The 14,591-nt window shown below is 39.4% G+C and overlaps 1 protein-coding gene across 2 annotated transcripts in view; it reads left to right on the forward strand.

Moving 5' to 3' along the window:
* The window catches only part of NAA15 (N-alpha-acetyltransferase 15, NatA auxiliary subunit), a 76,897-nt gene that overhangs the window by 49,540 nt on the left and 12,766 nt on the right, over positions 1-14,591 (forward strand). The window contains exons 14-16 of one of the 2 annotated variants that reach the window (XM_065877334.1): positions 97-310; positions 8,739-8,932; positions 13,711-13,819. In XM_065877334.1, coding sequence (XP_065733406.1) covers positions 97-310; positions 8,739-8,932; positions 13,711-13,819 — 517 coding nt within the window. Of the gene's footprint in view, positions 1-96; positions 311-850; positions 890-8,738; positions 8,933-13,710; positions 13,820-14,591 lie in introns of those variants that run through there. The other variant, XR_010655913.1, reaches the window with a different exon arrangement.

The raw sequence follows: 14,591 nt of genomic DNA on the forward strand, positions 1-14,591 counted from the left end.
TTCATGCCTGAGAAACAAGTAATTCCAAGGCTTTCATTTTTGTAGTTTCTTTGCTATTGCTATACTTCACTGTAATAAAAAAGATAATTTTGTTAGCATTTTATAGAAATCACTGATGACCAGTTTGACTTTCATACATACTGTATGAGGAAGATTACCCTTAGATCATATGTGGACTTATTAAAACTAGAAGATGTACTTCGACAGCATCCATTTTACTTCAAGGCAGCAAGAATTGCTATAGAGATCTATTTGAAGCTTCACGACAACCCCCTTACAGATGAGAATAAAGAACATGAAGCTGATACAGGTATAATAATCAAAGAGTTCTTATTGTTTCTGTGGTGTGTACTTATGTTTTTGTGTAATGTAGATTTTTTCCTGAGCTTTTTTTTTTTTTTTTTTTTTTGCTGTGTTGGGTCTTCGTTGCTGCCCACAGGCTTTCTCTAGTTGTGGCGAGCGAGGGCTACTCTTCGTTGAGGTGCGCGGGCTTCTCATTGAGGTGGCTTCTCTTATTGCAGAGCACAGGCTCTAGGCTCGTGGGCTTCATAGTTGTGGCTCACGGGCTCTAGAGCGCAGGCTCAGTAGTTGTGGAGCACATGTGGGATCTTAGTTGCTCCGCGGCATGTGAGATCTTCCTGGACCAGAGCTCGAACCCGTGTCCCCTGCATTGGCAGGCAGATTCTTAACCACTAAGCCACCAGGGAAGTCCCTTTCCCGAGCTTTTTATTAAGCACCTTGTGGGACAGTGTTATACATGCTTTAGAAAATGGTGATGACCATTTTGTGAATTTTTCTAAGCAACAAAAGAAAAATACCGTTTACGTTAGTCTTTCAAAAGTTAAGCAAGAGGGCTTCCCTGGTGGCGCAGTGGTTGAGAGTCCGCCTGCCGATGCAGGCGACACGGGTTCGTGCCCCGGTCTGGGAGGATCCCACGTGCCGCGGGGCGGCTGGGCCCGGGAGCCATGGCCGCCGAGCCTGCGCGTCCGGAGCCTGTGCTCCGCAACGGGAGAGGCCACAACAGTGAGAGGCCCGCGTACCGCAAAAAAAAAAAAAAAAAAGTTAAGCAAGAATTTAATTCGTAACTGATCACTAGCTTTTAAGGAGTCGAATTTCATGAACTTTACATTTAGTATCTGGTTTACCCAATACTGTAAATTGTTAAGTACAATAGTATACTATTTTTATATTAGTATTGGAACTCCACATTAGTGTTGGCCGCCAGTATATCTAGTTATTTCTCCTTTTAGTAATAATTTATAATTAACCTACTAAAAGGTAAATATTGCTTGAACACTAAAACCCAGCTTAGAATTAAGCCAGTAAAATTGCTCAATGATTTACCATTTGACCAGTTTTAACATGCCATTTTTATAGCAAGATGTCAGGATGTGTAGGGAGAAATCTTCCTTAATTATTTGGGAAAGGATCTCAGCATAAAAGTGACATAGGAATGTAGAAAGATAAAAATTAATTGTTCATCCAAATATTTTGTGACATTTTCATGGCAAAAATGTTACAGGAGTTGGGACATAAAAACTGTGTCAGATTTTTTTTCTTCAGTCCTGAGTTTATGCCTCTCCTGATGTTATGGTTGGTTACTTTCTATACTTCCTCCTTCTAAAGTCCTTTGGATCTTTCTGTTAATTTGTTATTAAATTATATTTCCTGTTACCTAAGAACAACTTAGAACTTTCTAAGGTCACATATAGAAACCCTTGTACAGATTTCACTTGAATGTCTATCTGTCGTTGCTTCTTCAACTGGCAAGAAGATACCAGTGAGAATGTACGGGACAATTTATCATTGAAGCTGAGAGCAGTGATCCTCTGGCTTCTTTTGTTTACCTTCCTTTTTTAAAATAAATAAATAAACTTATTTATTTATTTATGGCTGCGTTGGGTCTTGGTTGCTGCGCACTGGCTTTCTCTAGTTGCGGTGAGTGGGGGCTACTCTTCCTTGCGGTGCGCGGGCTTCTCATTGTGGTGGCTTCTCTTGTTGTGGAGCACGGGCGCTAGGCACATGAGCTTCAGTAGTTGTGGCTCGTGGGCTCAATAGTTGTTGTGGCTCGCGGGCTCAATAGTTGTTGTGGCTTGCAGGCTTCAGAGCGCAGGCTCAGTAGTTGTGGCGCTTGGGCTTAGTTGCTCCGCGGCACGTGGGATCTTACTGGACCAGTGCTCGAACCTGTGTCCCCTGTGTTGGCAGGTGGATTCTTAACCACTGCGCCACCAGGGAAGCCCCTGTTTACCTTCCTGTTCACTCTTCCTGCCTTCCACCTGTTCTTCAAATTATGCAAATAATGCACAATTAACTCTTTTTTTTTTTCTAAGATGTTGGGGTAGGAGTTTATTAAATTTTTTATTTATTTATTTTTGCTGTGTTGGGTCTTCGTTTCTGTGCCAGGGCTTTCTCTAGTTGCGGCAAGCGGGGGCCACTCTTCATCGCGGTGTGCGGGCCTCTCATTATCGCGGCCTCTCTTGTTGCGGAGCACAGGCTCCAGACGCGCAGGCTCAGCAGTTGTGGCTCACGGGCCCAGTTGCTCCGCGGCATGTGGGATCCTCCCAGACCAGGGCTCGAACCCGTGTCCCCTGCATTAGCAGGCAGACTCTCAACCACTGCCCCACCAGGGAAGCCCCCACAAAGAACTCTTAACATACAAAGTTGAAACAACTTGGAAAAATAACTAGCAAATGTGAAAATCCCCTTTCCCTTTTCTCCTACCCGCAGGCTGTCTTCTTTCAGAGGGCTACCCCTATGAAACATTCAGTTTCCTTTGTGCACAATTACCATTTTCAGAGCTTGATGTGCACACATGCTCTACACACACCTTTCAGGGTAGTTCTTGTGGTGGTTTTGTTCGTTTTATTTTTATAGCCCATAAATGGGATGATATGATTCATAGTGTTTTGAAATTTACACTTTTCCCCCTTCATTTTATAGTGTTGTTCCATGTCTGGGCACAGCTAATATCATCATCAGTCATTTTAATGGCTCTGTGGGAATCCATGTGGGTCCCGCTCCAGCCCCTTACAGTGTTACAGTAAATGTCCTGTAGGCCATCATTATGCACGTATTTTATTATGGATTGTTAGGAGTGGAAATGGCTAGGTCAAAGAGTATGAGAGATGTATAAAATTGCCTTCCATAAAACGTTTTTATTGCCACCAACAGTGGACTGATATTTTATGTTATTGCTAACGCTGAAAATTGTCCATCCTTTACATTTTTGTTACTTTGGGAAGAACATCTAATTTATAATTCCTAGATTTTTAAGAGTGGAACACCTGCCTACGTTTTCATGTGGGCTTTAGGTTTCTTATGTGAATTGCCTGTTCATATCTTTTGCCCATTTTATTTTGAAACTTCTTGGTTCGTAGGAGTTCTGTACATACTCAGGACTGTAATCCTTATTTATGTGTTGCAAATATTTTCTTCCTGTCACTTAGGTCTTACGTTTATTTACAGTGGGTGTCTTTCTTTATGTAAAAGCTTTAATTTTTCTGAAATCAAAGTTGTTTAGTCTTTTATGGTTTCTGGGTCTTGCTTAGAAAGGCTTTTCTCCTTCAAAATGTAAAATATATTTATAAATATCTTCTGTGTTTTCTTATATTATTAGCTTTGTTATTTTTACATTTGGCTGTTTAATCATCTGGAGATAATTTTTATATGTGATGTGAGGTGGAAGGTAGCTTTTTTTATCCCCACGTAAAAGACTGCTGACTCCTAAATAGTGCTTATTGAATAGGTTGTCCATATTCCCCACGCTTTTAAAATGCCACTTTTATCGTGAAGTAAGCTCTGAAAAAATACTTTGGTGGGTTGTGGGCATGGTGTCTTGTTCTCACATATATTAAAACTTAGTGTGAAGACACAGTAAAACTATGTTGTATTGACATCAGTACACGGGTTTCTCTTCTTATCCATTTTTCTCTTCTTAATCTAACACTATGTCTTTCGATTTTTCTTGGTTTTACATGTTAATTTTTGCTTATGTGAGAACTGTAGAGTTAATTGATCTTCCAGAAGGTTTCTTCTGGAGTTTTAATTTGAATTGCATTTAACATATAGATTACTGTTTGGGGATCAGGAGATCTTAAACAACATCGAGTCTTCGCATACTAGAATGCATGTATCTCCTATTTATATTTTAGTGTAATTGTTGTGTTATAACTTCAGCAAATTTACCCTTAGCATTATCCTTACATGTCCCCCTTTCCCATTACAGTATTCCAAATGAATATTGTTATAGTTTTTGTATGTTGGTATCCTTATTGAACGTTGATATTAGGTTTAGTAGATTTTTCAGTTGATTTAAAAAACTTTTCTACGTAGGCCGTTATATTAATCTGTAATCAGTTTAAGTATTCATACCTCTTTTTTTCCCCCGTGGCTTATTGCATTGGTTAGTGTTGCTGAAATAGTGCTGATTAATAGGAACAATAGTTTGCTTGCTGCCATTTTTTTCCTTAGACACAGTGCTTCTAATGGTTCACCAAAAAGCTTGACATTTATAGCAAAGATCTGGTAGGTACCCTTTATTTGCTTGAGAAGTTATCTTTTGCTTCTCATGTTTTTACCCTGTCAGTAAACTTAAGAGTCTTCATATGGCCAGATTTCTTTTATTTTGCATTCTTATGTGTATGTTAGTTTGGCTGGGTAGAGTAGTCTAGATTCAGATGGTATTTTCTGTGTATACACATATACATGCATATGTGCACATATACGCAAACACAAATTTTTTTAAAAAAGATAATGCAATATTCTAGCATAGTAGAATTTTCCTTTGGCTCCTCCTAAGCTAAAATTTTGAGTCTCTATTAAGTTCACTCAAGTACTAGCTGATTTATGTAAACTTGAGATAGTGCCTATCCAGATAATTAGCACTAAATTAAGTGAAACAGGATTTGGACTCTTAATGTCTATATTAATTTCCTATGTGGATTCCTTTCTCTATCGTGGTGTGGCAATTATTGTGAACTGACGAGTCCTCTTAAGGCAGTGAGAGGTACTACAGAGTAGGGTCACGAACTAGCCTGTGGGCCAAATCCATACTGCAGTTTGTTTTGGTACATGAAGTTTTATTGGGACCTAGCCAAGCCCATTCATTTACACACTATCTGTTGCTCTTTTTGTGCTATGACAGCTGAGTTTAGTTGCAACAGAGACCTGTGGCTTGCAAAGCGAAAAATATCTAGTATCTCGCCTGTTGAAGAAAAAGTTTGCTGACCCCTGGTGTAGCATAGTGGAAAGAGAGAGTTTAGACTGGAGGCAAGGTGAAGTGGATTTACATCCTTGCTCTGTCTTTTACTATCACTCTGAGTCATTATTTTTCTTCTGAAAGCTCAGTTTTCTGATACATAAAATAATATTATGAGGTTGTCGAGATTGTTAAATAAAATAATGTGTGTATTGTGTCTAGTCTTGCAGTAAGGATGCAAGTGGTAGCAGTTATTTCACAAATCATTAAAAGGCCAGAATTTATGTGGCCACTCACGCAGTCTTGTGTTTCTAGGATGTAATTTTTAGTTCTTGTTTGAAATTTTCTTTTCTAGTAGTAAGGAATTCTTTACCAGGAAAAAGAGAAACAGGTATAAATTTGTTTTTATCTATTGCTGCATAATAAATTACCCCCAAATTTACCATCTTGAACCAACCATTTCCATAGGTCAGGAATTCAGAAGCACCTAGGTGGTTCGGGCTCAGGGTCTCTTAGGAAGTTGTAGTTAAGATATTGGCTAGAGCTGTAGTCATCTGAAGGCTTGGCTGGGGCTGGAGTATCCATTTCCCAGATGGCTTACTCGCATGGCTCTTGGCAGGAGGCCTTAATTCCTTAGTCTCTCCAGAGGGTGTCTTGAGTTCCTCAAGACATGGTAGCTGGCCACGCTAGAGAGCAAGGAGGAAGCCATAACACCTTTAATGTTCTCTTCTCTTGACATAACACCCTGCCACTTCCTTTACATTTTAATTTGTCGAGTGGGTCACCAGGTACAACCTATACTTGAGTGGGAAGGAGAAATCAAAGAATTTGTGGACATAATTTTAACTGCCATGTTCTGCGTTCTGGACACAAATTATTTACATTCTTAATGCAAAATATACTTGCCCCTCTCAAGGCCTCCGTAAGTCTCATCCCATTACAGCATTAGCTCAAAGTCCAGATTGTTGTCTTGTGAATGAGGTGCAGATGTTGATGAGGTTTTTTGAATATGCTTCTTTAGTGTAGCTCTTCAAGTAGAGTTCTTGATATGAAATCCTGTGAATTAGAGTTCTTGATAAGAAATCCCGTGAACCAGTATAAAGTGGTGAGAGAGAGGCTAGGCGCGCACTGTAGACACAAAGGGGTGGTGAGGGGGGGAACGGGAGGCACATTGGAGTTACTGGTTCGTGTCAGTTCTCATGTCCAGTTGGGTCCAGGTTAGCAGTTCTTTGATGAGGACTCGAGACCTAGGAATAATTCTTTATGGATCTTGGCTCTGCCTTCTGGGTTCCTGGTTCTACCTTCTGAATCCTTCTTTTTTCTTGAAAGTTAGCGTTTGTCTGCAGCTAAGTAGTTTCTTAATCCGCTTCCAAAATTAGGGGGTGGGGTGTCTGAAGACCTCTTTTCATTTTATGCTATGTTCCTTTCAGTCCAAGTTTCCGTGTTTCTACCGTTACAATTCTCTTTTAAACTTCATGGATCTTGTGTGAATCTCATTGAAATCCACATGCACAAGTGTCTTTGTCTACTTTGAGATCTTGCTGAGAGGACAAAACTTCTAAGTTTCTTAGAAGGTCTGCTGTGTGATTGAGAGGATCTGTGGATCACACCCTTAAAATTTTCAAGAGAACCTTTGTTTGACTAGTAACTGAGGCACCATTTTTCTGAATTCTGAGTCTTAACAAAAGATTTTAAAGCCAAATTCTCTGCTCTCCCTTTTGACATGTTTTCCTGGCAGTGCCCTGTGTTTGATCTTTGCTCAGCAGTCATTTCTGGAGAGGTTGAGCATTTTCAAAAACCTCAAGTCCCTGCTCCTTCCTTTAGTTTCTTTCTCTTGCATTTTTGCTAGAAGCAGCAAGAAGAATCAGGTACCATCTTCAAACCTCTTCTCTCCCCCACCCCCCCATGTTTTGGGGCCTAGAAATCCACCTAACGGGATCATCCGGTTCACTTGATGCATTTTATAGGTGTTGCTAAGCTGTCTGCCTCTATGTGATTATAAGTGTTCCTCACTTCACTTTAGCCCTCACTTGCAGCCGCTTCAAAATCTAGATACCTATTAGTAGTCTAAGGCTCTTGCGCTTACATTAATTCTCTTTTCCAAGTCTTCTCACCTTCGGCCACCCTCTGGTCCCAGAGCCACTCCCCACATTTTAGGGTTTTATTGCAGCAGCATCGCACTTCCAGGGGCCAAGATACGTTGGCTGTCTATCGCTACGTAACAAATTACTTAGCAGGTTTAAACAACAAACATTTATTTCCCAGAGGTACTGGGGGGGCAGGAATTCAAAAGTCACTTAGCTGTATGATTGGAAAGACTTAATGGTCTCTCAGGAGGTTGAAGTCGAGATGTCAGCCAAGGCACCTGAAGGACTGGAGAATCTGCTTCCAAGATGGCATGGCCAGAGGACTGTTCTTGGCCACACGGGTCTTTACGTAAGGTGGTTTGGGTTTCTTCACAACATGACAGCTGGCTTCCTCTGAGTGATCCAAGGGAAAGCAAGGAGGAATCCACAGTGCTTTTATGTCCTAATCTTGGATGTCATACACTTTCATTTCTAGTACATTCTATTAGTGAGAAGTGAGTCACTAAGTATAGCCCACATTTAAGGGAAAGGGAAATAGACTCCACTTTTTGAAGGGAAGAATTTGTGGGCATATTTAAAAATCACCACAGTGGTGGTATATTTTAGAATGAATTTTTTCATTTCTCATTATTAACAAGTATTTTCCAAATAAATACTGATTGTACACGTAGCTTTCAGATTTATTGCTTTAAGTCTAAACAGTACAGGTTTTCCACTTTATTATGGCATGTTTATCAGTGATTTCCAGTCTTTTTTGAAACATTCTATAGTTGTACCTCAAGGGATATTGTTAATTTTTAATGTCAAAATTTAAATTTACTGTGTAGTTATTCATTATTCCTTCAACAAATATTTGAGTGTTTTCTCTGTGTTTTGGTATGCTGCTAGGCCCTGTCAATACAAAGATTATGAGTAAAACAAGGTCTCTTCCACCAAGGAACTGACGGTCTAAAAGAGAAATAGATGTATAAACAAAGTATGATGACACAAAGATTATGAGTAAAACAAGGTCTCTTCCACCAAGGAACTGATGGTCTAAAAGAGAAATAGATGTATAAACAAAGTATGATGACAAGCAGGATATGTGGGGCACAGTGGCAGTACTGTTTGACAGGATTAGAGAAGGCATAACTAAGAAGGCATGGGACAGTGCCATAGAGTTATGAACCAGCTTGTCACGTTCCTAGAATTGCGAGTGGTTTACTGTTGCTAGAGGAGCTCATGTGCTTTTGAGTTTTGCTATGGTTGCCACAATAGGGTGGGTCTCACAAGTTTTTTGAGGAGGTTAGTGTTCTTTAGCAAATGTGGCGCTATTAAAAGGTACACATAGGCATATGAATATGTGTAACAGGAAAGATTTTTAGTGGGAGTTTATATGGGAATATTACGTAGTATTTGATCATTTCTAATCTGATTAACACGTTGATAATTTTATTAACACTTGCTGCTTACAGCAAACATGTCTGACAAAGAGCTAAAGAAGCTACGTAATAAGCAAAGAAGAGCTCAAAAGAAAGCCCAGATAGAGGAAGAGAAAAAAAATGCAGAAAAAGAAAAGCAGCAGAGAAATCAGAAAAAGAAGAAGGACGATGATGATGAGGAAATTGGAGGTCCAAAAGAAGAACTTATTCCCGAGAAGCTGGCCAAGGTACTTAAGAATAGTGTTTGGCACAATTGAGTGAAATTTCATGACCACCTATTGTCATTTTATGTGGTCTTATTCAGCCAATTTGATTATAGATGTTAGAGTAAAAAAATCACTTTAATTTTTAGCTTGCTTTCCCTTCCTTCCTTCCTTCCTTCCTTCCTTCCTTCCTTCCTTCCTTCCTTCCTTCCTTCCTTCCTTCTTTTCTTCCTTCTTTCCTTCCTTCCTTTCTTCCTTCCTTCCTTCCTTCCTTCCTTCTTTTCTTCCTTCTTTCCTTCCTTCCTTTCTTCCTTCCTTCCTTCCTTCCTTCCTTCCTTCCTTTCTTTTCTTCCCTCTCTCTTTTTTTCTGATTGTATCTCACATTTAGAACTTGAAATAATGATTCTGATCCAGAGTAATCTAGTATATGGTATATTGGAAAGTTTTGGCTTTTGAGTCATTCTGATCTGGGACCACATATTAGCTCTTACACTTCATTGTGTATCTTGGACATTTTGTCTAACCTCTCTGATGGTTTTCTCAAATATAAAATGGGGCTCGGAGAAATCCCTACTAGGCAGAAATGTTAGGACTAGAGAAAATATATGTGTAAAGAATGTAGTGTCTGTTGTAAGTGGTAACATTGAACTTTTTATATCTAGCCTAAATTGAGCTTTTTAAAAAGTGAATTCTGTATGTCTCTCTCTCACTCATGTTGTCAGTTTACACTATTTCTTTATTATATTTACTATTTGTACCTAATATCTTAAAAGTCCTCAAATATTTTCCCCAAGCCAAAATCTTACCTGCCATTTTTAAACTATTAAGCTGAAACCAAAGCATTCGTTATCCTGTGAATCATTTTCATCAGTAACATACATACGCACTTTTCTTCTGGCCCTTGACAGCCTCCCACTCCACGTGCAGATAATTGCATGACTTACTACGGTAAAGCAATAACGTAAGCGTATTGCCCTAGAGTTCACTTTAGCCTTACTAGTAACTAAGGAAAATTGTAATACCTGATGAAGAGTTGGAAAATATTTTTAGATTATATCAGAGCAGATGGACAGTAATATCTCGTGGCAATATTACTGTTTAAGAACCATAGATAAATGTAGCTTGGATTTCACAAAGCTGTATGTACAAATAATTGTGTGCTTTCTAAGAACAAAGATACTGCCTTTTTATTGTTGGGAGCTTACTGGAAGAATATACAGGGACGTGAAGAGCACCGAAAATTGACCTTTTAGGCCCCATGGAAAACTAGAGTTACTCGGGGATAATACCAACTTTAGGGGCTTTTCATCTTTACGCCTCAGCATTTTTTCTTGCTACCACTTTTACCACCATCACTGACTGCCTGCCACTGTCATTCTTTCCACTTGCTTTCTCTGTGTCCCACAACTTAATGACTTGTTTTCTTGTAGCTCTTTATGTCTCGCATTATAGTTCTTAAAGAGGGGATCTGTTTGGATTTAGTCAGTGTCTAATGAGGAGTACCCCACAGAGCAGAATTCTTGTACCAGGTCTCCTTATACACTATTCCATTTTCTTTGTGTTTCACCTATAACGGCTGCTTTGGGGCCAGATGTCAAGTTGTAGTCTAAACATTTGTAGCTAGAGGGTTGTAGTCTCACAACAAAATAATGCCTACATAAAGTGCTTCTGACTACTTTATTTGAAAGGAGCCTAGTGGAAGGCACCCACCTTCATGGACTGCTCTTCAGTATATGCTGTTCTTACCTGTTAGGCACATAACACCTTTCTCTTCCAAGGATAACTGCCTCCAAGATGCCCCCGTCTGATAGCACCCACAGTCACCCATATTGCAGTGCAGTGGCAAGGCCAGATTACACCAAGCCCTCATAATCAGGAGGGACGCTGTAGGCTATTTAAAAAACTGCCTGCCAATTCTGGGTCTATAATCTGTAGTTGCCTTTTTGGGGGAGGGGGTTTATATTTCATCATTCTTCCAGGTAGTAAATGATAAATTCAGTTCACCAGTTCAGGATAATTTAAATAAAATAAAAGCATTAAAGTTAATGCATTAAAGTTAAATTGCAGTTATTCCAGTGAAGAAGGAGAGAAGGAAAATAGGAAGAGGTTTAGTTAGTGAGTTTAATATTGAATTAACTGAGTATACATCTGAAAGCTCGGTGGAATCTGTATTGCTTGTTTAGCCAGGGTATCGTGAGCAGTAGGTGGTAGCTGGTACTCATGAGTTTTCTCCTGTACCATCCATCCTATGCTCCTCCGTGCCTTTGGCCAGCATTCATCTCAACTGGATTTTTTTTCCTTCTATGCACACACATGTTCCTTATAAGGGTAATAAGTCTTTAGCACTCTGTCTGTATAGTGTTTATTTTTAAACTTCAGTTTTAAGCTAGCATACAGTGTTAGACTTTGTGTCGCTGTGCTGCGAGTATAGAGAGATACACTCCTATACAACATATTTTAACACTCGGATTAGAGTTCAGGCCAGTTTATAAATTTTTAAATGCACGTTAAAAAAATGCCCTTGCAAATGTCTTAAATGGCCATCAACACAGTGCAGTCCCTTTCTGTATCTATTTAACTTAGGTAAATTCAAATCTTGACGGGATGTAACTTTTTTTCGAGACAGAGACAGAAAAGAGTATGCATGATGCTGGCAGTTCCATCCGCTACTTCTCTCAGTGGACATAGGGCCCCACCTGAGTTTGCGGTGGGGGAGGTATGACTGCCGTCTCAGTTCTTGTGCTTCTCAGAGTGTGACTATCTTGCTACAGTGATTGCGATTTTGGTACTTAAATGTGTGGTTTTCATACATATAATGCAAACTAGTGATATTATATATTCATATCTATATCTATGTGTCTGTCTCAACAATTTCAGGGATTTTCAAGGGTAGTTTTGACTTTCCCCCTTTTTTTTTTTTTTTTTTTTTTTGCGGTACGCGGGCCTCTCACTGTTGTGGCCTCTCCCGTTGCGGAGCACAGGCTCCGGACGCGCAGGCTCAGCGGCCATGGCTCACGGGCCCAGCCGCTCTGCGGCACGTGGGATCCTCCCGGACCGGGGCACGAACCCTCGTCCCCTGCATCGGCAGGCGGACTCTCAACCACTGCGCCACCAGGGAAGCCCTGACTTTTTTTTTTTTTAACCTTAAAGCACTGATTGTAGAGCATCATCCCTATTTATATGCTTTTGTTTATACCACCCTCTACTGCACCGTATATATGTTAATGTAGAAATGCAGTTAGCTTTATTCTGGTTATACACCTATATTTATTGTTTAGGTTTAGCTTGACAAAATCTTCCCTGTGCGAGGCACACAGGAGCATGCAGGGGCAAGAGACCCACATCTCCTTTGGGGGCATATGTTTTCATTTATGAGAACTGCAGACAGAATTCATTCCTCTCTTTTTCCTTTCCAAATCAGACACTTGGTTTCAGTCAGTGTGATGCTTGTCAAATGCTTGATTCCACTTCCCAATATCCTTTTTTGTTTCTATTTTATAATAATAACAGCTGTATCTCCCTGGAGTAAATTATCGTGGTCAATACAGTGACCCTCATTTCCATCTGTACCTCTTGAGGAATGAAAAGCTTGATGTGCCTGGGTGGCAGTTTCAGTTTCCAGCTCTCTACCTTTCCCTGGTAACTATTTCTCCCCCGTATACCACAGATTCTAACTCAGTAGAGCATAGAGTCATGGGAATAGGAAGCCGAATATTTACAAATGTGAGAAAGGCATACTTATGAGGGCCCTTGTTTTCTCCTCTGTCTCTTGATATCTACAACTATTAGAGTGATGCTGTCATATATTGATTTCTGGCATATATCCTTAAGAATAACGGCTAGTGCTTTACATACTAGTACAAGGTAAATCCTATAGACACCGTTTATGGCTTGACTTGGTTTTGTTTTGTTTTGTTTTGTTTTGAATGCTCTTAAATAATTTCCTTGGCCAGAAAATGTGTTGGTGAAATCACAATTTACTGTACTGGCAGAAGCATGTTGGACAGATATGGCATATCCGAATTCCACTGAGGGTAAATTGTTATTGCCTCTGTGATGAGAGAAGGTGAATATAGGACCCAGATGTTCAGTGCCCTTCTGATAAACACAGTGTTGTTACCTACCTCCACCCCAGTCTACAGAGAATAGTCTTGTCTCCGTACTCAGTCTAGGAGTAGAGTAGCACAGTTATCTAGGAAGCATTATACTTGCCCGGTAATATCACAGATATATAATTAGTACATTTATATAATTAATGAAGGGTGGTAGAGACAGAGTTCTAGAAATATAAATCTTTTCCAATGACATCTCACCAGTAGTATGGCATTTGAATAAATGTAGATTTCTGTAGAATTTGTAGTGGAACAAAGCAACACAGAGTGGATACTGTACTATTTTTTGATAGCTTGATTACTCAGCATTCACTCATTCTTCAATGTTCTCTACAGTTTTTAAGCCCTTTTCATCCTATTTCACTTCCCTTCTCTGTCTTTTTTTTTTCCCTTGGCTATCTTACCTGTTTCTCATACTGTCTTTCTTTTCCTGGTTTTGGTTCTATTTAATCTTCTTCTTTACTTGTTGGATAGTTTCTATCCAGAGATAATGTATAATCTCAACAGTTAAAAACCAGTGAGGAGTTCAAAATCCTTTTCCTTTAGATTATGGGTGGGTGAAATATGACAGTGTGTTTCTGGGTGACTGGTAAGTGATTTTTAGCAAAAAAGTGTTTTTGATAGAAAGAGTAAATTCACATCCCCCCAGAATCTTGCTTCCATTTGTATAATATCTTTTATTTTTGTTAGGTTGAAACTCCATTGGAAGAAGCTATTAAATTTTTAACTCCGTTGAAGAACTTGGTGAAGAACAAGATAGAAACTCATCTTTTTGCCTTTGAGATTTACTTTAGGAAAGGTAGGCAATTAGGGTACAGTGGCCCTGATAAGATCAATCACGGAATTTCTTAGCTACAGTCACCCAGTTCTGATAGCCTCACCACTGTAGGGTGTTTTGGCAAATGCCGGTGCGGCTTCCTCACAGAAATGCCTCCTGTTTACAACTTGCTGTGGGAAAGTACGATGATGTGATTTTCTCTTCTAGGACATTAGCATCAAAAATAGATGTACGATATATAACCAGAATTAAGGTGAAATATAGGCATTATCATGTTCATATGTGGATAAAATTTAGTAAATACATAATACACATAGATCTTAGAATAGTGTCTGATACACAGTAAGCATTAAATAAATGTCAGCTATTAGCCCTTGTTATAAATAGAAGATGTGATGTTTGAGGTGTATCTTGAAGAATGTACCATACTTCTAAAAGAAAAGATGCACAGAAGGGAAGAGTATCCATGAAGAAAACACAAGTGTGTGTAAGTAATGTTGAGGTTATCTATATTGCCTGAGCCACATAAAGGATAAATGGAGGATCTTGGTTACCAGATTTAGAATTCTTATAGGCTATACGTAGTAGATACTAAGAAGATTTTACAGTATTGAATTGATGTAATCCAAGTGGTTCATTGAAAAAAAGTTTATCACTGAGGTGATACATATTGAAGGAAAGAGAAACTGGTTAGTAACATCTGATAAAAAGTTACTGCTCTAAACAGTGTAACTGTCCTGCTAAACAAGATAGAATAAAATGGTACCTCTATAGAGTACCCATGCTGGGACTT

Source organism: Phocoena phocoena, chromosome 5 (genome assembly GCF_963924675.1).
Source record: "Phocoena phocoena chromosome 5, mPhoPho1.1, whole genome shotgun sequence".
NCBI classification, from domain to species: Eukaryota; Metazoa; Chordata; class Mammalia; order Artiodactyla; family Phocoenidae; genus Phocoena; species Phocoena phocoena.